Source organism: Python bivittatus, unplaced genomic scaffold (genome assembly GCF_059951505.1).
Source record: "Python bivittatus isolate LINGU-HERP-01145 unplaced genomic scaffold, Pbiv_v1 ctg000260_np1212, whole genome shotgun sequence".
Classification (NCBI taxonomy): Eukaryota; Metazoa; Chordata; class Lepidosauria; order Squamata; family Pythonidae; genus Python; species Python bivittatus.
The window spans coordinates 649499-675422 of NW_028277055.1; the positions used below are offsets into that span (position 1 = coordinate 649499).

The 25924-nt window shown below is 42.6% G+C and overlaps 1 protein-coding gene across 2 annotated transcripts; it reads left to right on the plus strand.

Moving 5' to 3' along the window:
• The first annotated feature begins 17518 nt into the window (after nt 1-17518).
• Nucleotides 17519-24926, plus strand: GJA4 (gap junction protein alpha 4). 2 transcript variants are annotated; one of them, XM_088140233.1, is made up of 3 exons: nt 17519-17542; nt 17710-17870; nt 21749-24926. In XM_088140233.1, the coding sequence occupies exon 3, from the start codon at nt 21750-21752 to the stop codon at nt 22800-22802; it is 1053 nt and encodes a 350-aa protein (XP_087996359.1). In that variant the 5' UTR covers nt 17519-17542; nt 17710-17870; nt 21749; the 3' UTR covers nt 22803-24926. The 2 variants fall into 2 exon arrangements, with proteins under 2 accessions (XP_087996359.1, XP_087996358.1); XM_088140232.1 differs by having other exon boundaries at nt 17524-17542; nt 21744-24926.
• The last annotated feature ends 998 nt before the right edge of the window (nt 24927-25924 follow it).

The window sequence follows — 25924 nt, forward strand, 5'->3', positions numbered from 1 at the left end:
AGAAGATGAAAACATTTTGGTTACCCTATTACTTCTGGACATGTGAAGGAGGTAGGCTTATATTAACATGTGAACTGAAGAAATTTGTCCCCCAGCTCTATCCTACCCTACTTAGAATTAAAGGCACCTCAATTCATTGAGACCTATTTCTTTCTGAGATCTGGAAATACCAGTTGGAACAATCTCACTTTTTCCACAAGCTCTTTTCTCTCCACCCTTTCTCCCTTGCTTAAATCATGTACTGGCAATGCTGACTACCTTGAAGATGAGTTTTCAAGGATAAACAAGGATTATTCAGCTGCTAAAAGTTTCTTGAACACACCCAAGTGTGATAACAGATAAGTATTGATGTATCAGTCCAAGCCTTTTATCGGCACAACGATTTGATGTATGTTTTGTTTCAGTGGTCTTCAGAAGAACTTATTATCACCACTGATAAGACCTACTTGCACTGCCACCCAAGATTATATATTCTTCAATAGCAACAGGGAAAGTGACACCCATGGGTGCTCACAACAACCTTGGAGCCTCCAAGGACCCCCCTAATCTAAGCCAACGTATTTAGAATTGTAAAACTAGAAACATAGTTGAAAGTTCACAAGCGAGACAAATGCACAAGATCTTGTCTTTCTTATATGGGATCTTGAGAGATTTCAGATAACCATGCTGGATCTTCCTAGATTTCTGGGAAGACTTTAGGTGGCTGAAATCTCATAAGATGTGGCCACAGTGCAAGATTACATGCATTACTTCACTTTTCTTCTTGAGATGAATGGAGGTATAACTCATGCAAGATGCCACGATGGTTTATAGCAACTGAAAAAAAAATCCAAACAACTCTTGCATGAATTTAGAAAGAATGCTTGTAAAGTTCAAGGCCTTCGGTGATTTAACTATTTTACTTTAACTTCTTTCCAGATGTGCTTAAAATCATTGTTTTCGCAATTCCCAACCAACATGCTATTGACTAGTTAAGAATTCTTGAAGTCATGATCCTCATACATTCAGAAGGTACCAAGCTGGGGAAGAAGCCAGAAGCTCTTTCTCCTATCATGCTGCCATTTTTAATTGGTGATGCCAAATGTGAATATGCAATATTCCATAGAGGACTTTTTTCCTAATTAGAGGAGGTGAAGAGATGAGTGTAGAAACCAACTTGGGTGCTGTCCTATAGGCTGGGTGCTACAAGAATTTCTGTATACTGACACACCTAACAATTTACTCGTCAGACAGGAATTGTTCTGAGAAATGGATTTCCAGGTCATGTTCAGACTGTCAAGCCTAGTGCCATCTACTCTGACAGAACCTCTCCAAAATCTAGGGCAGAGATTTTTGGAGGTTTGTTTTCTAAGTTCATTAAGCTGCAGACATTAGAAGATCAAATGCATGCAAAGTAGGGATTCTGTTTCTCAAGTTGAAATTACTCCCCAGGAAGCAGTCCTTGGTCTTTTTTTCTGCCCAAAGATGGATGGTGTAGAACTTGAATCACAGTCACAGAGGTATGAATCTTCCATTTGCTATAATGTCTTCATTCTTTCAACCACGCATCTATTCCATCCCATATCTGCAAAAGTACACATTTGCATGTATTCGTTCTGTCCTGTTTTTCAACATTTTGTTCACAACGTCCCCTAATGTACTCTTTTTGGGGTATGTACATTTTAAGCTTTTAAAGAGAAACAAAGAGTAAAGAATTGCATTATAATAATCAAAAAAGTGCAACAGCTGAAGGGTAACGGCATTCCAGCAAATTGGATTACACTAAAATTCCAACCAAAGAAATGTCCCCCGTCAGCCAAACTAGCTAGCCAGTGGCTATTATGGAAAAACTAAAAAACTCTCCCTGCACATTTTAATTTCTGTTGAACTTCCACCTCTGTCACTGTTGTCCTTCCAGGTATTGCTTAGATCTGAGCCACCCGATGGTCCCAGATGAAGATGTTGGAAATTGTAACTCAGCAACATTGCCCCACGAGTTTCCCATCATGGTATCAACATTCATACCTTTCCTCTCTCAGGGTACCCTATCCTGGTACTCTGGGAACTATTCTGGTCTAGTCTGGTCTGTTGTCCAAGTGGATGGCTGTACCTAACTGCAAAGGACTGAAGTTGGGAGCTTTACTCCCCCCTGGCCTCCATCCTTGAGAAAAATATATATTCAGTAACACCATAGATGGTTTCCCTAGCTTGGAACAGTTTTACTAACTTTGACCCAATGGAAACAACTCCCTCAGAACCATCCCTACTCCATGTTCCTCATCCAACCAGTCTTCTTGCTCATAATGTCCTTCTGGGATGGTCCATTCCTCCACCTCTTTTCATTTCAGGGTTTTGCTTTTGACTTCCCATCAGAAAACAATTCCTCTGCTTCCACTAAATACAATCCTTCTCTACACACTCTCCCCTCGCTCAGCCTCTTTTCTTTCTCTTTCCTTAAGGATGACTTCCACCCACCCCATGAAGTCCCCTTTCCAATTTTACCCTACCTAGATAATTGCTCAGTAGACCCCATTAGGTTGGGCTCAACTTTTGATGACTTAATGAATACATCCCTATTGTTTTCTTGCCAGCATTATGGAAGTGGTTTCCCAATTCCTCTTTTCTGAATTTTTTTGACTTTCCAAACTAGTTTACAGCCCTAGACTCTCATCCAAATACTGATCAGGTCCAATCCTGCTTTACTTTTTCCAAGATTAGCCAATGTTGTGGGTGGATGCTGCTGTGAACTTGATGACCTTAATCAATCCCATTTCGCTCAACCTGTTCCCAAGAAATATAACAGTCACAAAAATATCCAAGGAAAGCCACAGCTCTGTATATTGTTCCTTTACAAAAGGATAAATGGCTTCTATGAGGCAGTTTAGTAGAGTGGATAAAGATACTAAGCTAGAAACTGGGAGGTCATGAGTTCTACTCCAGCCTTAGGCACAAAGCCAAGGTGACCTTGGTCCCATCACACCTTCTCAGCCCTAGGAAGAAGGGGGCAAGGGCAAGCCACTTCCAAAATCTTGCCAAGAAAACTGCAGCGACTTGTCCAGGCACTCACCAGGACTCAAGAGTGACTTGGGCACATACCTACACACAAAACGCTTCTATATCAAAGATGATGGATGACTGCAACCTGCTTGATTTACCTGAGGAATTTGTCAAGCTTTAAACCAAGGTTCAGCAGCAAATCAGTCTCCAGACACTTAATCCAAAATTCAGGTCTCAGCAATATTTGGCAGCTTTGTCCTAGAAATGAGATAGAGAGAGATCTAAGAGTTTAAATTATAGGCTTCTTCCTTCTGTCCTTCCATGTAATGGATACCTTATCATAAAATTAGTAAAAAGTCCTACCAGGCTCTTTCTGGTTTTTGGTTAGTCTCTTGAAAACTTTGGGAGGCAGCTGAGATAAGTTTATAGAATGGCTTTTCCATAGCCTGGGAACTGCTGGTTCCCATCTCACCAACTTCAGTCCTTATAGAACTGCAACACCTACTGTCAACTCACCCATCTGTAATTGGATTTTGAATCATAATCAATGGATAGGTGGCAAAGTCAGGCCAATGACTCAGTGGATGGGGAATCCCATTAAGTGCATATAAGGAGGGAGATGTTACCTATCTGAATAAACTACCCCTGAACTTCCCCAAACTGTTTACGTCTAGGCCAAGGATGTAGCCCAGAGCCCCCGTAAATCCTGACACCAAATTGTGACCATTAATGGAACAGAAGAGGAAATGCTATTAAGAACATGGAGAGTAATCAATTAAATTGTCATTTCATTGGCTTTTAATATATATTTAGTCTTTGTCCAAGCCATATCCTCTTCTGGCCCCACTTAATTTTGAAGCACAGCTCCTAGCTGAATGCAGCCCTTAGCTTGTTATAAATGATTAATCCCTGGAAGCTTTATAAAGCTGAGGTCCAGAACTCTCACTGCCATTTGCTCAAGGAGCACTGGCATTTTGCCCATTCAGGTCTGAGACTACACTTCACCCCAACCTTTTGTATCACACCCTTGCTCTTTCATTCTACATCCTCAAGTACCAGCATGCTGCAGGAAGTCAACTGTTACTCTTAATAAATATGATAAACAACAGAAGATTTCCATCTCATTTCTTCTTCAAGGGGCCTTCATAGCAGCTAACTAGGAGGTTACACATGCCATCCCATACTGGCCTCCCTTCCTTCTGCCTCTCAAGAACATATTTATGCTCAGTCATGACTGGTTCTACACAGTGGCTGGGGCACTTACTCATCGGTTGACCAACTGTAGAGCAGATCAAGGTAAAGATAAATATGCCCTCAAGTTGGGTTCAACTGCTTGATGACTTCATGGACCCAACCATAACGGTTTCCTTGGCAGTAATGTGAAAGTGATTCACCACAGCCTTTTTCCTGGATCTTTTTCAACTTCCTAGTCTAGCCTCCCTGTTATTTTTTAAAAATAAGTTCCTGGAACCCCTGATCCAGAGGCGAAGTCTAATGGTAGAAAATTGGCTGTGGTTGAGTGAACTTTTTTTTTTTTTAACTCCATCAACTTCTTGCAGAACCTACCAGTTCCACAGAAAACGTACCTTCCTGTCATCTCAGGACGGAAGGACAACACATTAACACATATGCAAAGGAGCATTTACTCCAGCTAAGTGTGTGTTCCTAGCTTTGAGGGGCTGGAGACCCCATTTGGAATTTGGGCCATGGTGCCATGGCCAGTCACAAAGCAGCTATTTACCAGAAGGCACTTGTATTCTGCCCAACTTGCAACAATTCTCACAACAATCAAAGAAATTACAGTAAAATTGATAAAAGATAAAGAAAAAAGATGGCAAGTGCGATGAAGTGAGGGGGTCTCCCTCTCCCTTGTCAAAAGCCTGGGCGAAGTACCAGATGTTCATGGCTCTTCTGAACAACAGCAGAGTGGAGGCCATCTGGATCTTGGGGGGAACCTCATTCCAGAGGCAGGCACTGCTGCAGAGAAGGGGCGCTTCCGGGGTCCCAATAGATGACATTGTTTAATTGAAGGAACCCAGAGTGCACTAACTCTGCAAGATTAAACTGGCCAGGTACATGCTAGAGGAGACAGGTGGTCCCTCAGATAACCAGGCCCCGTGCCATGTAGGACTTTATAGGTAACAACCAGCACCTTGAATCGCACCTGGAAGCAAACTGGCAGCTCACAAAGCAGAGATGTTACATGACATGCCCATCACTGCCTGCCCCACTGCATTCTGGACCAGTTGAAGCTTCCAGGTAGTCTTCCAGGGCAGTCCCCTGTGGAGCGTATTGCAGTAGTCAAGTAGGTGATGTTGCTCACTAATCTTAGCTTCCTAAGATATTTTCTGTCATCGTAGTTTATATTTTTTCTTTCCCCCTAGGTTGTGACTACCCATGACTTACTTCTTTAAGAATGCCTCTGAGTCATGAGCAATCACTGAAAATACAGATTGTGCTTAAAATTAGTGGGCTTAGGGTTTGCTCCCTTCCCCTTAAAAGAATAATGCAATTCTGAATTTAAAAACAGCAACAACAACATCTGGTGGGGCAAGGAGCCTGACAGTTGTCAAGGCAGATGCCCACTGGCACACTGGCTCCCGGGGCACCACCTTGGAGATGCAGAGCCAAAGCATTCCTTGTCACAATTAGCTGGAGTGAGATTTGAATCCAGGAGCATTTACTAGAACCTTGTGCCATTATACAATCACTTTTCCAATAGACCAGATCCTTGGCTGACAAGTAAGTCCCATTTTTTAGGAACTTGCTAATGCTAATGAATATCTAAATTGTCATGTTTAATTGGATTGGCTGCTTCTTGCTGATTCAAAGTGCAGGATTATCCAGGAACTGCCACTAGCCCCCTTGGAAACCTCTCCGATAAATTATCTCAACCTTAGCTTCTCTCCGCACAAGGTGAGATTTTAATGATTCAGTGCTCTTTTCATCTCTTTTCTTCTTAAAGAGAAGGTTAATAATCTCACCTTTTCTCTAAAAAGAAGGAGGAGGAGGAGGAGGAGACCCAGCTTCAATATTCTGGCCTTTTGAGTTTAGAAAATATGTTATTAAAGTAGTAGGCATAACTAAAATGTAGAAAAGGAATTACAACGTGGAGAAAGGAAATAAAGTAGCTTTATCCAGTCCTTCCTGGCACATTTGGGCTGCATAATTTTAGATAAAGCTCCCTCTCGCGTCATAGTGAGATCATCTTATTTCAATGGATCACTCATTGACAGAAGAAAATATTTGACATTAAAATAAGAAATGAAAGAAAGTCCGTATCCAAAACAGCCAGTAATGGCTTTGAAAGAAGGCTAGCAAAAAGAGAAAATGAGCAATGGTTATAGTGATGGCTCCTTTCATTTGGGGTAAGCCAAGAAAGGCCAGGTCTGGGAAACTGAATTTAATGGATGCATTTCTCTCTCGCATCCTCCTTCAAGTGATGTCTGGGGTGGAGTTTCAAGAAAGCAAAGCAGAGGCTGCTTGGACTGTAAGTGATAGGAAAGGGAGCAAGGCCTCGCTGGAGATGTTGTGGGCCAAATGCACCAGACTGACGGGCCGGATTCGGTCTATCGGCTGAAGGTTTCTCACCCCCAGTCTCATTCAACTGAACTTTTTCCATATTAAAAGCTTCCCTCAAGGACAGGGTTATCAAACGTCTAGCAAAAGGAGGGCATGTCTCCTTTTTATCCTCATGGCCTCCATCTGGGAGGCACGGCCTTAAAATCAAATATTGTCCAACTTTTTGAGTGTCTTGGGTTTTTTTATTATTATGGTTGGTCACATAGACAGCCAGATGTTTAGACTGGACCTGGCATTTTCATTCACCTATTGAATCCTGCCCAAGGACCTGGGATAGGCAGATGTTCTTATTTGATGGTGTTAAAGGATTCAGCGCAGGATATAAGCTGTTCCAAATAAAGCTACCTTTTGCAATGTACTGATCATGATTTTTTTGCAACTGACTATTTTTTATTATCATTATTATTATTATTATTATTATTATTATTATTATTATTGACTGTTTTCACAACAGAAGTCATTCATGTATGTGACTTTGTAAATTGTCCACTTCTTTCGTTCTCTCATCCATCGAAAGACTCGACAGCCTAGATTTACCTTATTTAATTTATTTCCTAATTCCAGCAATCAACTTCAGTCCAGACCCTTCAGATCTATGATCGCTGGAGTCTGGAGATCACCCAACTCATCATACGTTTCTAAAGTGAAATTTGAAAAGTATGTCATTGTCTATTCTATCTTTGACTCCAAAAATGTTACTATAACTAACCCACTTTTGTAAGGAATTAAAGAGGAAGGAGTTAGACATTTGCTCTGGTTTAGCCACAATTATTTAGGAAGATGATGGGAAGATGAGTAGATGGCTTATACCATGTCAGACCATGGATCTATCTATAACAGGAGTGAGCAACCATTGAATGATACTGTATGCCAAGGTTTTCAAAAAAAGTGGTGAAGGCAGAAACTAAACTTTATTTTCATTTGTTTTAAAATCAACTAAAAGTAAACAGAATTAATTTTATTGTTCCCAAAGTGTTTAATAACTTCCTACTTTTATCACTATAAAAATTGCCATTTAATGGCAATTCTTAGAAGGGCCCTGAGGCTATACCAAAGCACTGAGTCCAGGAGCCTACAGATTCTCCAGGTCTTCAAGCTAATATTTATCCCAGCCCAATCTGGGGAAGTTGCTGAAATTTTAAGCTGGCATTTTAAGTTCTCCTGCCCAGAGAACCAGTTTGGTATAGTGGTTAAAGGCAGTGTTTCTCAACCTTAGTAACTTTAAGACGGGTGGACTTGAACTCCCAGAATTCCCCAGCCAGCATTGAAGTCCACCCATCTTAAAACATGCTGGCTGGGGAATTCTGGGAGTTGAAGTCCACCCATCTTAAAGTTGCCAAGGTTGAGGAACCCTCGCTTAAGTCAATACTTTCTGCTTTATTAAAGGAATGAAAACTTTCTTTTTCCCTTTCAGGGAAATAATCAAGATTATTTGCAGCTCTCTGTCAGGTTTTCAGTGCCCCCCACTCCTCTTCCATAGCCATGTTCTGCTTTCTAAACACAGACATAAGCCTCACCAGTTCAAGAGAGAATCCAATAATCCACATGAAGAGCACTGCAGCTTTAAAAAGTTTAATTGCAGCTTAAAGCTACTTCCATATGTAATTCCACTCCAGCCTTTAGAGCTGCATATTCTCCTTATGTAACAAAAAGTCTATTTATGAGGCAGAGAAAGACAACAGTATCTATTTAAAACAACAGATGTCCCAATTTTCTGGAGGTTTTTTTTTCTTCTTTTTAACACCAAAGTTCAGTGAAATTAGCTTTTCCGTTTTTAACTGAGATGCTGACAATATACTTTAATGGTTTTTTTAAAATAAAAAAAATTCAAAAATAGTTTTCAAAAATTTCAATTTTTATTTCCGTGATTCTAGCACCACCTCCTGGCCACCCATAATTAAAAAATAACTTTGCTTGACTTTTTTGCATCTTAGCCTTTGCAAAACATTTAGTCGATCTGCCAGAATGTACCAGTTTACCAAGAGTTCTGAATGTTTGCGGGTCCATTGTAGCCAAGATTGTTATTCTGCAAGTAAGTAACACTGAGATGGAAATTTTGTCAACATCTGGAATGTTTTTTCCTTGACAGACAGGCAAGGAAGAGATCTTCCAAGTGATTTGGTCTAATTTCCTTCAGTTGCTGAATGGGTATACAGTATTTTCTAGATTTTCTTTCTTTCTCCTTCCCCTTTTTTCATTTATTTCTATTTGTTTATTGTTTTATATATTTACGTACTATATAATGGGGTTGTGATTTTCCTTTTGTTAATTTAAATCAAGATTGGGGTACCTGGTGCCCCCTAGATGCTTTGGACTACATTTCCCATCATCCCCTGCGGTTGACCATGCTGGTTGAATTAATGGAAGTTGAAGTCCAAAACATCAGCCTATCCTATCTGAGATTACATTAGCTGACTTTTCAGACTTGGGGCAAATTGCATAATGCAAGGTGCAAACGCAGCCAATTGGCTTGGCAAACCATGGTTAGGTGTGGCATAAAAAGCCCGTTGTGATTATTCAGCAAATCACAGGTCAAATGTAATACAATTTATGCAAACGTATGAAACCAGTCACTATCTTATCATCTTCAACCTGTCCTGAAGGCATTCATTTTTAGAGTTATGTCTGGTGAAGGACACTCTTTCTCCTTTCCTTTCTAAATTCAGTGAGAAAAATATAAAAGTAGCTGAGTGGGTCTCTTTTAATGAAGAAATTAAAATGAATGAACTATTGGGAAATACATAAGAAGATACTCTTAATTGTGCACCTTATGTATCATAACAGGTTTGCTTAGCTCAGTGTTTCTCAACCTTGGCAACTTTAAGATGAGTGGACTTCAACTCCCAGAATTCCCCAGCCAGCTGGCTGAGGAATTCTGGGAGTTGAAGTCCACACATAAGAAACACTGGCTGTTCTGCAGCGATTTGGTGCAGTTCCACAGCTTCTCCAAAAGATGGCAGTGCTCCCTTTGAAATAGGCCAACAATGCCAGCTTCTCCCACCAAACAGAGATAAAAGCAGCATTTTGGTGTGAAAAATTCTTCGCTCTTCTTCCAAGCAGAGGAACTGAAGCAGAAGGCAAGGGAAAAGTTCCCTGGAAATTTCTCAGAAAAATACCTCCAGAGAAATTTCATCTCGGGTAATGTTGACTGACAAATTGTTAATTTTTAATTGGGGATGAATAATCCAGGAGCAAAGTGAGTTAGGGAGAGATTGGAAAGAGTAGATCTAAGGCCCTGGCTTCGTATAGTCATATTAAGGATAAAATACTATCCATGCTTAGCTGGGTGGACATCCTCTTAGATTCAGGAGATATGTGTTGGAATAGTGGTACAAAAGAAGGTGGAAGTGAAGTTGGGCACCCCACTGAAGTTCTCAGTGGGGTAAACACTAGCATCAATTAAACTCCACAAGCATTAGTCTTCCCCCACCAGTCAAAAAGTTGCCAAACCCCTCTCCCTCACACACACACACACACACACACACACACACAAAACAAAGCAAAGCTGGAGAAAAAGGTACTCTACTAAAAGTGACTCAAAAACAGTAGCAGTTCGATTTTTAAAAGTGCTTACATTGTGGAATTTACACTTTAAATCTGTATCAAAGAAAGAAAGCAGAGGGATTGGCCTTTCTTAAAAGGATTGTGTTGGTTATTTATGTTAACAGCTAGATGGTTCTTTATGTTGCCAGCTAGATAACATGGGGGAAAAACAGGGAAAGCTTCCAAGGTTTCCTCTCCTACCTACCTCTCTATACAAACCAACACACATCATAAATTTTTAATTGTAAGCCATCCAGAGTCACCCTCTGGGGGAGATGGGTGGCATATAAATTTAATAATAAATAAAAAAAATAAAAAAAATACAGTGACCAATATTTTTAGCAGTATCTAAACGTTTAATGGTGAAAGACAGCCTTCCAGAACCACCTTCCAACCTTCTTGACCATCTTTCAACCTTCTTGGTATCTTTCAACCTTCTTGCCCAGCAGGCTATTGGCTGGTAGAGGATTCTGGGAATTTGTGCTCCCAAAATCTGAAGAGTTCCGAGTCAATGAAGGCTGGAATAGAGCTTCCATTTTGGCTCCAATGCAACTCCGCCTTCAGCCACAGCATAGATTTTGACGATGAGCATTATTCGGACTTGCTCGATGACTCATTATCAGGACTATGACATCATGCCATGATTGACAGCTGAATGACTGGAAGGAATGATAAGGTATCGGTGCCTTTATTCAGTTGGCTCTGAACTGCTATAAATGGGCATCCAACTGCGCTCATCCCTGCAACATTTTTCTTCTATAAACATAACTTTATTCATGACTTGCACGCTATCCAAGAGGAACAGGCCTCCAGAATAGATCAGAGCTTTCCAGGAACATCTCCAAGATTTGAAAGATGTAAAAAAAAAAAACCACCTGGAACAACGTTAGCTTGCGAGGGGAAAGACTGCCGGGCCGATGACAGGTTTCTTCCTAGCCTGTTTCATTTGAAGGGAGCCCCGTCCATGGTACGGGCACTCGAGCTGATCTTACAGCTGCATAAATGATTTGACACAATCCCCTTGATGTACCGTGCCCCAGAAAATATGATTCGGCCATAAGAAGCATTTCATTTAAGGGGGAAGTGAATAGTCAGTCCCAGCACAGATAGTAAGATGAGTCTTTTGGAAGGAATTGGGGGAATGTGTCAATTATAATCTAAGTCGGAGCGTGACCTTGAATGGTTACTGGTGTGATAAAAACGTGAACAGACACTTAACACGCTAGCCTTATCCAAGCAATGTATATCTTTCATAAAGCAATACATACACATATTTCAAACCCATTTAAGATGCGCCAGTAAGTGTGTTGCTCCTAAAGCTAGCCATTTTTATTGTAAGCCACCTAGAGTCACTTCCCTGTGAGATGGGTGGCTATAGAAATGTGAGAAATAAATAAAAGATTTTTAAAAAATACTGTGGATGTAAGCCGCCCTTTCCTTATTTATCTATTACAGAAAACAAATGGACAGATTTTTTAAATAGCATACGCTGAATACAATCAGAAGTTGTCATCTGACCCACAATCCCACTTCTCTAAACTCTCCTTCTCCATCTCAGCACAGTCCTGCAGCCTTCCTCCCCGCCTTAGTCCAACTCCAGCTTCTTCTCTCTTCTTGACCCGCCCAACTCTCCCGGACTTCTGCTTTGCCTCCTCCCTTCTTCCACTTCTCTTTGCAGTTCTGTGGCTGTTCTCACTTTCCAGTCTCTGCTCCACCTGAGCTGACTCTGTTGGTACTCTGTCGCCACTGAGTTCCTCCAGTTGTAGGCATGGATCCTGGTGGTTGTTGCTGTTGGGCGTGGGCTTCTTACTCCCCTCTTGGTCCTTTCTTCCACTCATTCCTGTGAGAACTGTAAAAGATCACTCAGATACAACCTTGAAGTAAACCAGTATCAGTACCAAGAGGCTCAACAAGCACCAGGTCAAGGGCTTCCTGCAATTGTCTCCTCCAATGTAAGGTGAGAGATACATTCTAAGTCTTTCTATAGTACCAGCTCTCATCAGAAGCTAAACAGCTCATATCATCACACATCTTCTCACATCTGTGAGAAGGCAGTGTGAACATACTTTAGCAACTACTCCTGATCTGAAACAGAAACTGCAACCATCCAGGATCTTGGCTAGTCAGTGACTTCCCAGAGGGGTATCTCCTTCTGGTCTTCTTCAACATTATATCTTCCTGGAAGAGCTCCCTCCCTTCTTCTTTGCTTCGGTCTTCTTCTGGTCATAAGCATATGAGCACCAGCCTGTTGCAACACGCATCAAGAAGCAGAAGATCATGAACGGAAAGATTAAGGATCCACTTGCTTTTTATTCCTACAAATATGTGTCAACTTACATGAATATCATAGTTTACCTCCTATTTCTGAAACAAGAACAGCAGTCATCTGGTTTCCTTGGCAAAGCTGTCAATCCCTTTCTAGAGCAAATTGTCATTCTCTGAAATGTTCTTTCTGTGCTCACTTATCAGGCACAGTCCTGATAACCACTCATCTGTCTTTGTCGATCTCAACCATGTTTTCACCTTCTTATCATATTGAATGACCTCTCCACTGTGCAGGTTAGTAGTGTTGGCGTGATAAGAATTGAGTGTCGATCTGAAGGGAATACTGCAGTGTGCTGCAAGAAATCCTGAAGTTCGTTTTCAAGCTGAAGAAGACCAAGGGTCTCCTTCTTTGACCACATTTCATGTCAGATGGCTGCTTCTGCATGCAAATTGTCCATGTTATATATGATATTGATTTCTGCTTGGAATTCTGTCACTTCAGGTACTGCCACATGGCATGGAAAAAGTAAGAAGACACTGATGACTTGCATGTTTCTGCGCCAACTTGTTTTCCAATGATGAAATCACTGAGTGCAGGGATGGTACATAGAAAGACTAATGGGAATGTTCCAACACATTTCACACTGACATCTCTGAAGTCCACGCTGTCAAGGGACCTATCACTCAGTCTCCAACTTCTCTGCTAGCTGTTGAACTGTGACTAAGATCCCCTTGAAGCGGCCCTCTACTTTTTCCCTGTGACCACAAAAGACAACGAGGACCTTCTAGATGTGACTGCACACTTGAAGAATAGGTAGATGTGCAGCTTGCACATCTGATATCACAGATTTCAATGGTGCTGAGTACCCTGAAATTATAACAAGCAAGATGAGGAAACATGATGCCCTCAAAGAACATTATAGCTGCTAGGCATCCCAGTGTATTTTTCCTGACGAGGTATTGACTAGTACAGTGATGGCGAAACTTTTGGGCTCGGCGTGTCAAAAATTTGGAAAATGCCTAACTTGACTCTGCTGGTGTGTCACACCCCCACCCCACCCCAAACAAAAGAGAGACCATTTTTTACATATTCATTTATTTTAAAAAATGCAGTCCAATCATGCGTGGTGCTACGTATTATACGAAGAAATGTCAAATAATTACAAAAATGAAATATGAGTAAAACAAACTCAGTTTCTTCAGTAACTCAGACAGGGAGAATAGTTGTTGTCAGGTGTTGGTGAATGCTGGCATGTCACCCAAAACGTCATGGAATGTCACCTTTGACACACGTGTCATAGGTTTGTCATCACTTGACTAGTACATGCAACTGCTCAAAACGCATGTCAAAGTTGCTGGAACATTCTCCAAAGTGCTTGTACCTCACAGTAGTGGCACAGCTGGAATAAGTTGTCTTCTTTTTGTGCTCTCAGAGAAAAAAACTGGTGCTGGTTTGACCATGCCAATTATATTCCTCATCTTGAGCAAGCATTCGAGTTTTTGTGCTCTAAGCTACACAATGACCCAAAGCAACTCTCAGATACCAAATCTTATTTTTCCCTGCCCACCTCCTTTTTGCTACAGAGCAGTCTTCACATCCTTGCCCAAGGAACTCCTCCAGACTGAAGGTGAAGTTTGGGTACCCACCAAGTATACGATTGGCAGTGGAGGTTGTATCCAATGCAGTTGGGGTCACACCTCCAAAGAACTCTGTCTGTGTTATGGTTTCATTGCCAGCTATGCGAGTGACATTCACATCAAATCATAACTATTCCTTTTCAGATATGTTGGCAGCCTTATCAGCAATCATGGAAAAGTCGGTCAACATGCTGGCTGCCAAAGCAATTTCTTCTCCAAGAGCATCTTCACACCGGTGTCAGCTCTTTGAAGTAGGCCAGATCAAAACAGGCAGAGCAGGGATTCCAGGAATGTTCTTAATCGCAGTAAGGTGAAATAAAAGAATCCTGAACCCTTGCCCAAGTTTCTTTCTGTCCCATCTAATACTATACAAATCACAGCTGGGCTGTTCTGAGGTTCCTCCTCACACTTTCCTCTTTCTTGGAACTGTGTAAACTTTTCTGAAAGTGCTGGAGCTGCAAAGACTTGTTGGGAGGGATCAACAACAACATACTTTATCAAGTATGGTGGGCTGGCTGATAGCTCAGTGTGGTTATGTGACCCCAGATCTTGTGGTATCTTTCTGTGGAGTGTGTGGGGTGATTCCAGAAAATTTGGGAAGCCATGCTTCAATTGGCCCTGGGCCAGCAGCGTGTTATACAAAGCCAACCAATGCAAGCAGGATCAGGTACTGACTCCCCATTCAACCGCTAAGTTAACCAAAAGTGAGGGCCAGGTTCTGCCAACAAGTAGAGACAAGGGCTAGATTCCTACAACCTGCTGCACTACAAACTACCCAACCTCCCTTTAGCCTATCCTGGCATGTTGTGTGAACCCAACCAGGGTATTCCTCCTATAAAAGTAGTTATGGGCTTGGAGTCTTGAAAAGACTGTCATGTCATATTCAGTCCACTGAGAATCTAATAGATTGTACTCCAAAAATACTGAAAATGGGGATTGCCACCTTTCTCCTGGTCTGACTCCCCAACCTTTGACAGAGGAGGAATGGGAGCCATTGCACCAGACCTTCACATACCAAGGGAGGGCCATCCAATACAGCTTCCGTATCTGAAACAAGAAGAGGGATTCAATACTTAACACTGAATAAAGCAGGGAAGAAATCAATTAATTCAAGCCCAAGAACTATTTAAGGACTGGTGGGGGTGGAGTGTCTTAATGGTTTTACTGGGTGATTGACTTCTATGGATGAAAAACAGTGGAAAGGAAAATTATTTCCATGTTAAGAAAATATGTGGTTTCAAATGATTATTCTGCTCCCCTCTCCTTGGGATGCCCAAAGGCTGAGTTCTCACAACCTGCTAAGCTAAAATGGGACTTTGGACTGGTGTGGCTCAATTCACAGAACGGGCTTGCCTGTAGTTAACCATAGCCTGGGTCCACACAACATATCAAATCCTAAAGTAACTGGTAAACTGTGGTGGACTGACTTGTGGTTCAGGATGCCATGAGAACACAACCAGTTCTCATGCAGTTGGGGTACTTCAGCAACCTGTGGTTCAGCTAACCATGGGTTAGCCCCTTGTGCAAACATTACACCCTTAGCCTGGTTACTGGAATTAGCCCATTTTCTGGGGTTGCGCAACACACAGAACCATAAACTAACCAAGGTGATGGGTTTGCATAACTCAGCAAGCTACATGAAATTATCCAGGGTTAAAACTAACCAGGTTTAGCTTCTTGTCTGAAACCAAATGGGCCCTGCTTGCTCTGGTGCCTTGAAGATAGAAAAGTAGCAGTTTGCACTGTCAGGGAAAGGAAAGCAACGGCGAGCAGAAGGTTAGGCTGATATTCAAGGTCGCTGAAGGCAGGAGGAAACCTTTGCCAGGGTCGTTTCTGACTCATCCACTAGGCGCACCTTTGGGAGGGGATTAAATTGACAAATTATGCTCAACTTACTCAGGTCAATTACACCTTGGTTTAGATGATGGGTGCTTTTGTTGTTCAGCTTGTCAACTTTCTGTGAAGCCCTTGGTGCTCTCTGAGCTTGGTGGTTTGCTTGCAGACGTTTCATTACCCAACTAGGTAGCATCATCAGGGCGAGTGAGTGTGGGGTCAAAAAAAAGCTAAGAAGGAAACCAAAAGACCAGAACACGTCCTCTCCAGCAGCCAAGATCCAGATAAGCAGGGATTAACACCAGACAAACAATCAGGCAGAAAACAGTACCCTAATCAAGGAATTACCAAAGAGAAAACCACACCCCTACCAAAACTGGCAGGACAAGCTACTGTATATAGACAAGGAGCAAACCCCACACTCACTCACTAGCACTGGTGATGTTACCTAGTTGGGTAATGAAACGTCTGCACGGAAATGACCAAGCTCAGAGAGCACCAAGGACCTCACAGTTCAACCCTGAGCTTCCTATATTCTCTTCTATTGTCAACTTTCCCTTTTCCCTTTGTCTTTGAGGATCATTTATTTATCAATGTGATTTTAAAATGTACTGATATCATTAAGTCTTATTTCGTTGGGTGCATTTTAGAGCCACGCTCCGTCGTTTTTTAACTCTTTCTTCATCTCATCATTTCCACAGGCAAAAAAAAAACAAAAAAAAAACAGGCACTAGTATTTAACAAATGCCTGCCCTTTATTGTTTAAATTTACAGCCGGCTGGTCAGCAGGTTTTTCCTTCCAGTCTGATTGCTCGCCGAGATTGCTAGATCAGTGTGGGCTGCCTCCTGGAGTTGCGATATGAGAAGATAAGATGGTCCACCCCAAGGGGGTTCTCCCACCTCCAAGCTGCTTGGTCAGGTCCCCAAAGCAAGGGGGCCTTGCTTGCTCCCTGCCCCAATGACTGCAGGGATTCCCTGCTTAAACCCCCCCCCCCTTTTCCTGCTCCTGATTCCCACGCTTTGCAAGGTGCTGGCAAATGCCTCCCGTCCAGGATTTCCCTTGCATTGCTCCTGGCCGGAGTTGCCGCGCAACAGAGGCACCAATTGTTATTTCAGTCTCCGCTGTTTTCCTCTGCTTCCTCTTTCCTCAGCCAGGCTCCAGACCAATATATTCTCCCACCGCCGCCGCCACCACCCTGCTGCTACGGCTGTTTAGCAAAGCGAGAATTTTCCCTCCCTTTGCTTCTATGCCGGGGTTCACACAACCTGCCGAGCCGGGTTTTATATTAACCCAGGTTTTTTTTATGGGGGGGGTTGCATCAGTCCTTGAACTATAAGCTACCCCAGTGGACTGGGTTCACACAAGGTACTAAGTTCCCCCAAACCTGCCCCCAGTTTCCATGAACAAACTCGAGAGCAGCGATTTTCAACTTTAAGATGGGTGGACTTCAACTCCCAGAATTCCCCAGCCAGCGTGCTGGCTGGGGAATTCTGGGAGTTGAAGTCCACCCAACTTAAAGTTGCCAAAATGACAAACTACTGTAGAATGGTATGCAAATTCAGCTGCTACATCTTTAATTGACCTGCTTCCGTGAGTTTTGTGCACACAACCTGTGTGATGTGAGCCACCCTGCTAAGCTCTTTCAACCAGGAGGCAGGTGAAGTCACCTTCAGCTATTCCTTCTTCCCACCTGCCTGATCAGCTGTGAGTTGCTTTTTTTGTTAAGTCAGAGTAGCCAAAGACAATTGAACTGCCTAGTCAAGGTTTTTTCTCCTCCTCTTCCCCCACTCGTTTCCTCTCACTCCTCCCCCCTGTTAACTCATCCAAGGATTATTATAATAAACTTTTCCCTTCTTTACTCTTCATAACAGGCTCCAAGTGCCCTGGATTCTGGGAGTTTGCTGCACTCACTCCCGTCCTGCATCTCAGCTCAGCTCCAGTTTTTCTTCGGGAGCGCAGCTGAAACCAAGAACCCCAATCCCCAAACTTTTGATGAGGACTTTTAAGCCAGGAAAATCCCTTTGATTTGTGGGTGAGTACAACCGTCTTCAAATTTGTTAAACCGTCCTAAACGTGAAAGCCCTGGAGGCAGTTGCTTTGATTGAAAGAAGAACGATAACTCTGATTTTCACATTTCGGTGCTTCAAAACTATTCCCTCTTGGCATGACAGCCTTTATTCCATTTTAAGATTTAAGAGAAAGGTTTATTTATAACATCTGCTTTTCTCTACCGGACTGGCATATCAAGGAGATCCGAGGCAGCAGTCAGTTTGCCATCCTCTTCTGCTCTGCTTCAGCATGGCAAGCATTCTAGCTTTCTTCAGACTGCATGTTGGCTTGTTAGAACTTCAAAAGGAAGTTACTAGTCCTCATTGACTTATTGGAGAAGAGCTAGTGCTCATACCCCGAGGAATTCTTCAAAACCAAGCATGCCCGCCTCTGTCTGGAGGTCCTGATTTTTCCAAGAGCAAACCCAACGAGAATCATACCAACAACAAATCAGTTCAGGTTGCCAACGCCTCCAGCTCCCACTGTGCCTTTCAGAGATGTAGACAGCCAGTGGCTATGTTTATCTCCCTGTCAGGAAAAAGTTTGTCTACAGAGCAACCTACTCTAAAAGGAAGAAACCGGATAATTTTTAAAAGCTTTTCCCCCCCATTTACCAAAGCCACTGGCAGTACTAACCCTTTGTAAGTTCTGGGCAGCTGCCGAGGCTGGAGAAAGAGAGAAAAATTCATCGCAGACCCAGCTGGGCAGCCAGCACGTCTCTTGGGTAACTTTAATCGCTTGATACTTTTTCCTCCAGTTCTACTGCCTTCCTGAGACAGAAGGAGTCTGGGGGCATCTTTTCCAAACCACACGCTTTATTAAAAGGCGCACATTACCAGATTTTCAACTACCCCCCTAGACTATCGCGGCTCTCCTCCTACGTTGCCTTTCTGGGTGGGAGATTTTAAAAGCAGCGGCTTTAAATGCCAGCGAAGCACTGGCTGGACCATTCGTGGTCCGTATCCTGCTTCTCTATCTTTTTAAAATGGGCCATAGAGGGAGGGCCGTAGAAAATCACGAAGAACAGGGACGCTGGAGTGGAATAGTTCTTACAAGGTGAAAGAGAATGCATTTGGCTTTATGACGGCGTGCTTAAAACCTCATGCTTCCTCCTTCTCCCATCTGTAAAACTGCTAGGTTTCCATACTTCGGAGAATATATCTAAGCCAGTTAACAGGTAGCTTTATTTGAAAGTGGACTTTTACAATCATTGATTGCTTTGAAATCATTTTTTTAAACTCCTGACCGGGCACAGATGCAAATTATTTTTAACTCCACCCTTCGCACTACTTCTAATTTCAGAAGGGCAGTTGTGTTCGACTCTCGGAGGAAAAATTACAGTGTTGCGGCCCCTAAATCTTTCTCTTATTGTAAGCGAACGGTCCATTCGACCATTTTCGAAAAATCAAGATATTTATAGGCCCCTACCGGAAGAAGAGCAAAAATAAACCACCTTTCGGTTTCCAGAATTTCCTTTTGAACTGTAAGCCATCTTGCAGACTGTATTGTTTTTCCCAGAAGATCTAATTCTCCTATGTTAAGCTGAACCTGACAAAGCTGGAGGTCATGAAAGAGTTTGTACTGCCTGAGATACTTATATGGGATTTTGCCGTAACATGTGTTTCCTCCTGGCGCAGCTTTCAAAAGTCAACATTTACTGGATGCTGTGTGCCAGATGATCTAGTAGAGGGACAGATAAAGTTTTTGGGGCAAATGGGTGCCCACCTGGAATGTTGGAAGCTTGTTGTGATGCACGGTTGGACTCCTACAACATGTGTTGATGGGTGTGGTTATTCTCAAGTTACTTACCTGCTCTACCCCATTCAGGGGCTCCCTACAGCTTCCATTCTACCTTTTTCTCTCCTTTTTCTTGAGCAATCTTCCAAAGAAAGCACTGGATCCCAACCCCTACCATTTTTTATCTTCAAAGAATATCCAGGGGACCACATGAAACTGGTGGCATTCTTATAAACTAGCATCTTTCTGGATACTAGTCTTTTTTTTTTCTCCCCCCATTTTAAATATTAATAAACATATCTATCTACACACACACACACACACCCAAAGTGACAATACAAGAGAGACTTTAATAAGTAATCAGCTTAAGATCGAAATCTCTAGTATATAACAATTACTTTGATGTGAGTTGTAGTGGTTCTTTTCCAATGTTGTACTCAACTTTGGATGAAAAAAACCTTAATCATGTTATACTTGTAATACTGCCTTCCTAAATTGTAATTCATACTGATAGAATATTGAGAATAGAAAAAAAGAAAAAGAAAAGATGTCCTAAGTTATTTCAATAATAGAACGTTCATCGTTTTTAAACATATTATGCAAACATCAATGTATGGAAACAACACGACGTTTATCACAATGAAGTGAAGAGGTAGGCAAATAAATAAATAAATCGTGCTGAAGGATTTGGTTGGCAGAGTTGCCAGGTAGCGCTCAACCCTTCTAGAGGGCACTGGGTAGGGCAAGGCAAAAGGGAAGAAAATGAACTGGTGATTTAAAATGGAAAAAAAAAATGGAATTGGTGACTTATGGATTTGATGATTTAGGAAAGGGAGAAGATGGGAAGAAGAGAATTATGATGTAATCTTAAAGAGGGAGGATAGGTGATAAATTCATTTGTAACTGCTGTAAAGATCAGAAGCAGCTTCTTAATAGATGTTTTCTTTTTCTCTATTTACTCTTTTTTTCACTGACTTGTCTTATCGCTTTCTTCGCGCTTTTTCTTTTCTATAGCTTTATACTGCATGCTTGTCTTTTATTATTGTAAAAAATATTTGAATAAAAATTATTTTAAAAAAAAAAACACTTCTAGAGGACACCAGATAGGGCGAGGCTGTGTCAAGGGGTCAGATGCCCCATCTGGTTATCCTCCAAACAACTGGTTGGCTGTGCGAGCTGGAAATTAAGGGAGTTTAGGCCTAACACACCCAGCCCCTGTTTGCAGGTGTTCCTCTTCTGTTTCCTTTAGGTCATGTCTTGATGGCCCACACTGTAGAGTTGAAAAGACATTTCTGCACAGCCCTTGTTTTTTAAAACAGGTCCTTTCTCTCCCACCTACCTATTTAAGTTTCCGCTCTACTATTCAGAAGAGCATTTCTTTCAGTCCGATCGTCTTAAAGCCGTGTTTATAACACACATGTGTGTGTTGTGTTACTAAAAGAAGGAAAGGGACTCGTTCACATCACTTTTCTCCTCTACTCACCCACACTCACCCAGGCAAAAAAAATATTTCAGCATCATCACTTTGGATGAGGTCCCCAGCTCCAGCCCGCTGAAGCTGTAAAGAAAAGGTTCTGAGTCTTTAGTTTAACTGCTGGCAGCCTACTGCTGGGTAAAATAGGAGTATAGCGTTTTAAAATGTGACTCCATTCATAAATCATGCTCAGCTATATTCTGTGTTCCCCCAAGACATCGAATCAGATCGATTTCAAACTTGACAGTTGTATTTGCCTAACATATTAAACTCAGTTAGTTTTAAACTTGGTTAATTTTTGTGGCTTTGCTGCTTATAGTGTAATTTAGACAAGGAGTTCCTCCAATAACCAAATTAAGAATGTTGTGTAAGCACCACCATAATGTACTCTCTTTGGTTTGAGCTTAAAATAGGGTATGAGTCCAGCCATTGTGAGAAGAAAATGAGGTTTCACAGCAATGGGGTGGGGTGAATTATGGTCCCATTCACTAGCCTTATCTTCCTGTGGACCCCTTGAAGGCTCCTGGGAGGCCAAGGTAGTCCAGGAAGGTTGCCCATCTGTAACTTAGGTGTTGGTAGGAACCTCAAGCTTTCATGAAATGATTATGGATCCCTTGTTAATTCCTGCCTCTCTACTATCCTTAGCACAGGATGGGCGACTGGGGTTTCCTGGAGAAGTTACTGGACCAGGTGCAGGAGCATTCAACAGTCATCGGCAAGATCTGGCTGACAGTCCTCTTCATTTTCCGAATCTTGATCCTGGGTCTAGCTGGGGAGTCCGTCTGGGGGGATGAGCAGTCAGATTTTGTGTGCAATACCAAGCAGCCTGGTTGTACCAACGTCTGCTATGACAAAGCCTTCCCTATTTCCCATATTCGTTACTGGGTCCTGCAGTTCCTCTTTGTCAGCACCCCAACCTTGGTCTACCTGGGGCATGTCATCTATCTCTCCCGGCAAGAGGAGAAGCTGAAGGAGCAGGAGAGTGAACTCCGGGCATTGCAAGCCAAAGATTACAAGGTGGCAGCTATGCTGATGACAGTGGAGAAGAAGATGGCCAAGATCTGTGTGGCTGAAGATGGCCGAATTAAAATCCGTGGGCCTCTGATGTGGACCTATGTCATCAGTGTGATCTTCAAGACCATCTTTGAGGCAGGCTTTCTCCTTGGCCAGTGGTACCTATATGGCTTTGTCATGGATGCTCTCTATGTGTGCCAGGGCTCTCCATGCCCACACTACGTGGACTGCTTTATGTCCCGTCCCACTGAAAAAACCATCTTCATCCTTTTCATGCTGGTAATGGGCTTGATCTCCCTTGTCCTCAACCTTCTGGAGCTTTTCCACCTCTTTTGTAAGCACATAGCCAGCAGGGTAAAGACAAATAACTGCTGTTCCCCATCCTCTGCTCCCCCTCTGCCCTCTGATGACAATGGCTTCTCAACAAAGCTTGGTAAAATGCCAACTGGGCCTTATCCACCAGATTTTTACCTCCCCATGGCAGACAGGCATTCCCCACCCTACCAGGGATACAACAAGCTCTCCAGTGAGCAGAACTGGGCCAACTACAACACAGAAGAAACCCTGGCCTTGCAAAACCAGGCTAAGCCTCCTGATCTCTTTGCAACAGGAGCCTCTGAAATCCATCTCTCTCAGGAAAGGCAGTCCAGCCGCCCAAGTAGCAGTGCTTCTAAAAAACAATATGTCTAGCAAACAGCCCTTTGAAATGTAAGTTACATGGGAACTTCCTTGATGGCAGCTGGGATTCTCTCAAGGGTGCTTTCACATGGAAGCCTTCATTGTGGTTCCTTACCATGGAAGAAAGAGGCTGGGCCTCAGGATTCTTCTCAAGGGCTTCCCAAGTTTCTACCACTTTATTCTGCTGTCCAGGTGGACACAGACTGAACTTGTGGGTCCACCAATTGTGGAAAAAGAGACATAGGACAAAGAGACATAGGACAATCTCGTACAAGCCATTGAAATGGCTGGTGAATGGGCATTTAAACATCCCCCAGATGCCTGCTAAATGTTGACTCCTGGGGAAAAAATCAGTTGTTCCCTCTGTCTATTTTGAGGCTTGTGATCTGCAGATCAGAAAACAACCACTGGACCACAGAGGGAGGAGGGGAGGTAGAAGAGAAACCAGTTTGGAACTATCCAAAATTGGGTCTCAAATTTTGGACATAAATGCAACCTGAAAAGGAGAGTGCGGAATAAACTCAAGGAGGAATTTCTGATATGTCCCCTTTTTAGGAATGGATGTGAACTGATTGAGAAAAGGCATTCATCAAGCCGATTTGTTTTCATGTTGCAGTACACCAAAAGTCTGAGCGACTTACTTATTAAAAACTGAAGCCCATCTATCGTTTACGTATCGTTTCAAGTAGGCCTTGGGGAGAATAATTGCTACTGCTGATGTTAGCTTATTAAACATGACTCCTATTTAAGTATAGAACTAAGTCTAACTGATATGACTTAAGTCCTCTGGGTTATTTCTTAAATGTCTTCCATGTAACAAAGCACTGTTTTTATCTTCACCATATTTGAATCTCCAGTTTCTGTATCCACTGACACTTGGTGAACCTCTAATCTGCAGAGGACTCTCACTACAGTTCTTCTCTTCAATGGATAACTTGGAGAGGTTGAATCAAGATTATTCACTATGTATATTAACTCTCTGTCTTCTTGGGTATGTAACTCCATCTCTCATCCCAGTTGGATAGTTTTCTGGAGATTGGCCTTCCACGAGCTAAATGTCCTTCAACCCTGTTGGGGTTATAGTTCCCCAGATTTCCAGCCATGCTGGTTTGGGATGTTGGGCATTGAGATCCTGGCACATCTGGAAGATGCCAAATTATGGAAAGCTGCTGCAGACACACATTACTCTTGGTTTTAATTACTCAGAACCTCATCAGAACTTGCATCCTGATGGTTCTGTGAAGTATCATTCCTTAGTAGACCATAAAATATTGTGTTTATCTGAACTTTATTCAGTATAAATTTCCATTGATGATATCCTCTAAATATTGAAAACTGTCTGGCCTCTTCAAATGCAGAGCTGCTCACTCCTCTCATTGCAATCATGATTTGTGCAGGACTCTGCCAAACGGAGTTTACTACTGGATGTTTGAGGACAATGTTGTATTATATGTGTATCCTTATGAATGGTTGTAGTGGTCAATCTCTCTCCTGGCTTCCTATTTGTACCTTCTTTTTTATTGTAATGTGTTCTAATTCTTTCACATCATATGACTGTAAGCACAAGCTGGATCCTTCAGTGTTAAAACCACAATCTCTCCTGCAGTGAGAAGATAATGTAGATTTTTTAATGCCCATGTTTCAGCCTATTGGAAGAAGGTTGCTGCCTCTCTCTGGATTAAATCAAAGGAGCGGGGTTGTTTTGAACTTTTATGTTTGTACTTGCAAAAAATAATAATAATAATGCTCTGGAAATCACCTTTTGTTGTTGCAGGAGAAAACTTGTGATGGTTATAAAAATAGAATTACTCTCCATCTTCGGTCAAGAACAAACTGTGATAGGAGGAGATGGGGGGGGCAAGGACCTTGTTTCCATCTCTAGTGAACTGTTTGTGGTAACTAAGCTGTGAAAAGGAGATTGTTGGATGTCGAAAACCTACCTGCATGTCTGAGAGATACAGACATCTCAGATCCACGGGACCGTAAGAAGCTGGCTTCACGTCATCAGTTCACAACCAACATTCATGCTTGTCAGGGTGCAAGTATCGGTTTGGGGAGGAGGGCTGTGGGTGTTCTCTGGTTTTGTGTCTGCTGTTTTTTTTCTAAATAAAAAGAAAAATTGGCAAGACGGTTCTATGGGTCAATAGTACATCTTGCAGCCTGTATCGAGCTGGTAGGATGAATGCTTCCATTCCACCGGGCCACACATGACCTCCAGCCCACAATGAGTTGTGGGACACTCTCACAGCCCCAAAGTCCTCTCTCAAAATGTTGTCAAGTCTTGCTGGCCACGTCAGGCATCACACAGGAGCCCCTGCAGCAGGGGGAGGGGAGGAGGCAAATGACAAAATGTGATTCATCTCACATTGGTCTGTAAGTATGCAAGGGTAGCATTTGATGAGGTCCCTCTACATTGCATCGTGGTTTGCTCTCGACCCCTCTGCAGTCATACGGCGATGACTGTTGTATCAAATCATCTTTTAAAAACAAACCAGTCATCTTCCGAGCACTCCACCAGCATAACAGTGGGAATTCCCAAATTGCCCTAGTTCAGTGTTGTCCAAACTTGGCCAATGGACAGTGTTGTCCAAACTTTAAGATGAGTGGACTTCAACTCCCAGAATTTCCTAGCCAGCCATGCTGGCTGGGGAATTCTGGGAGTTGAAGTCCACTTATCTTAAAGTGGCCAAGTTTGGACAACACTGCCCTAGTTCCAAACCAGGACTCACCACAAGCTGGGTTTCAGTCTGGTCAGATGAGAACCTCTGCCGGCCATATTAGACCGAAGCGCTGGAGATTTTCCATATCCAGTCCTTTTCCATCACTGCTTTTTTGCCCCTCGCCCTGCTAGAGGCAGCATCGAGTCAACCTTGGCTATTCTCCAAAAGTTAAGCAGTATCAGATCTTGTTAGTCCTTGGATAGGAGACCACCAGGAAATCCCAGGGACGAGGCTAACTGGGAAGTTGAAAAGCATCCTGGAACCACTTCCGTCTTGTTGCCAAGAACACTACGTGGATGTGTGTCTGTAGTCTTCAGGAGCTGAAAGGGACTTTCACACTTCTAGAAAGTGTCAGAGGGAGTAACACCACCCAACCTCTTTATTTGTTTTCCTTTCTGCTCACCTTAATATTTC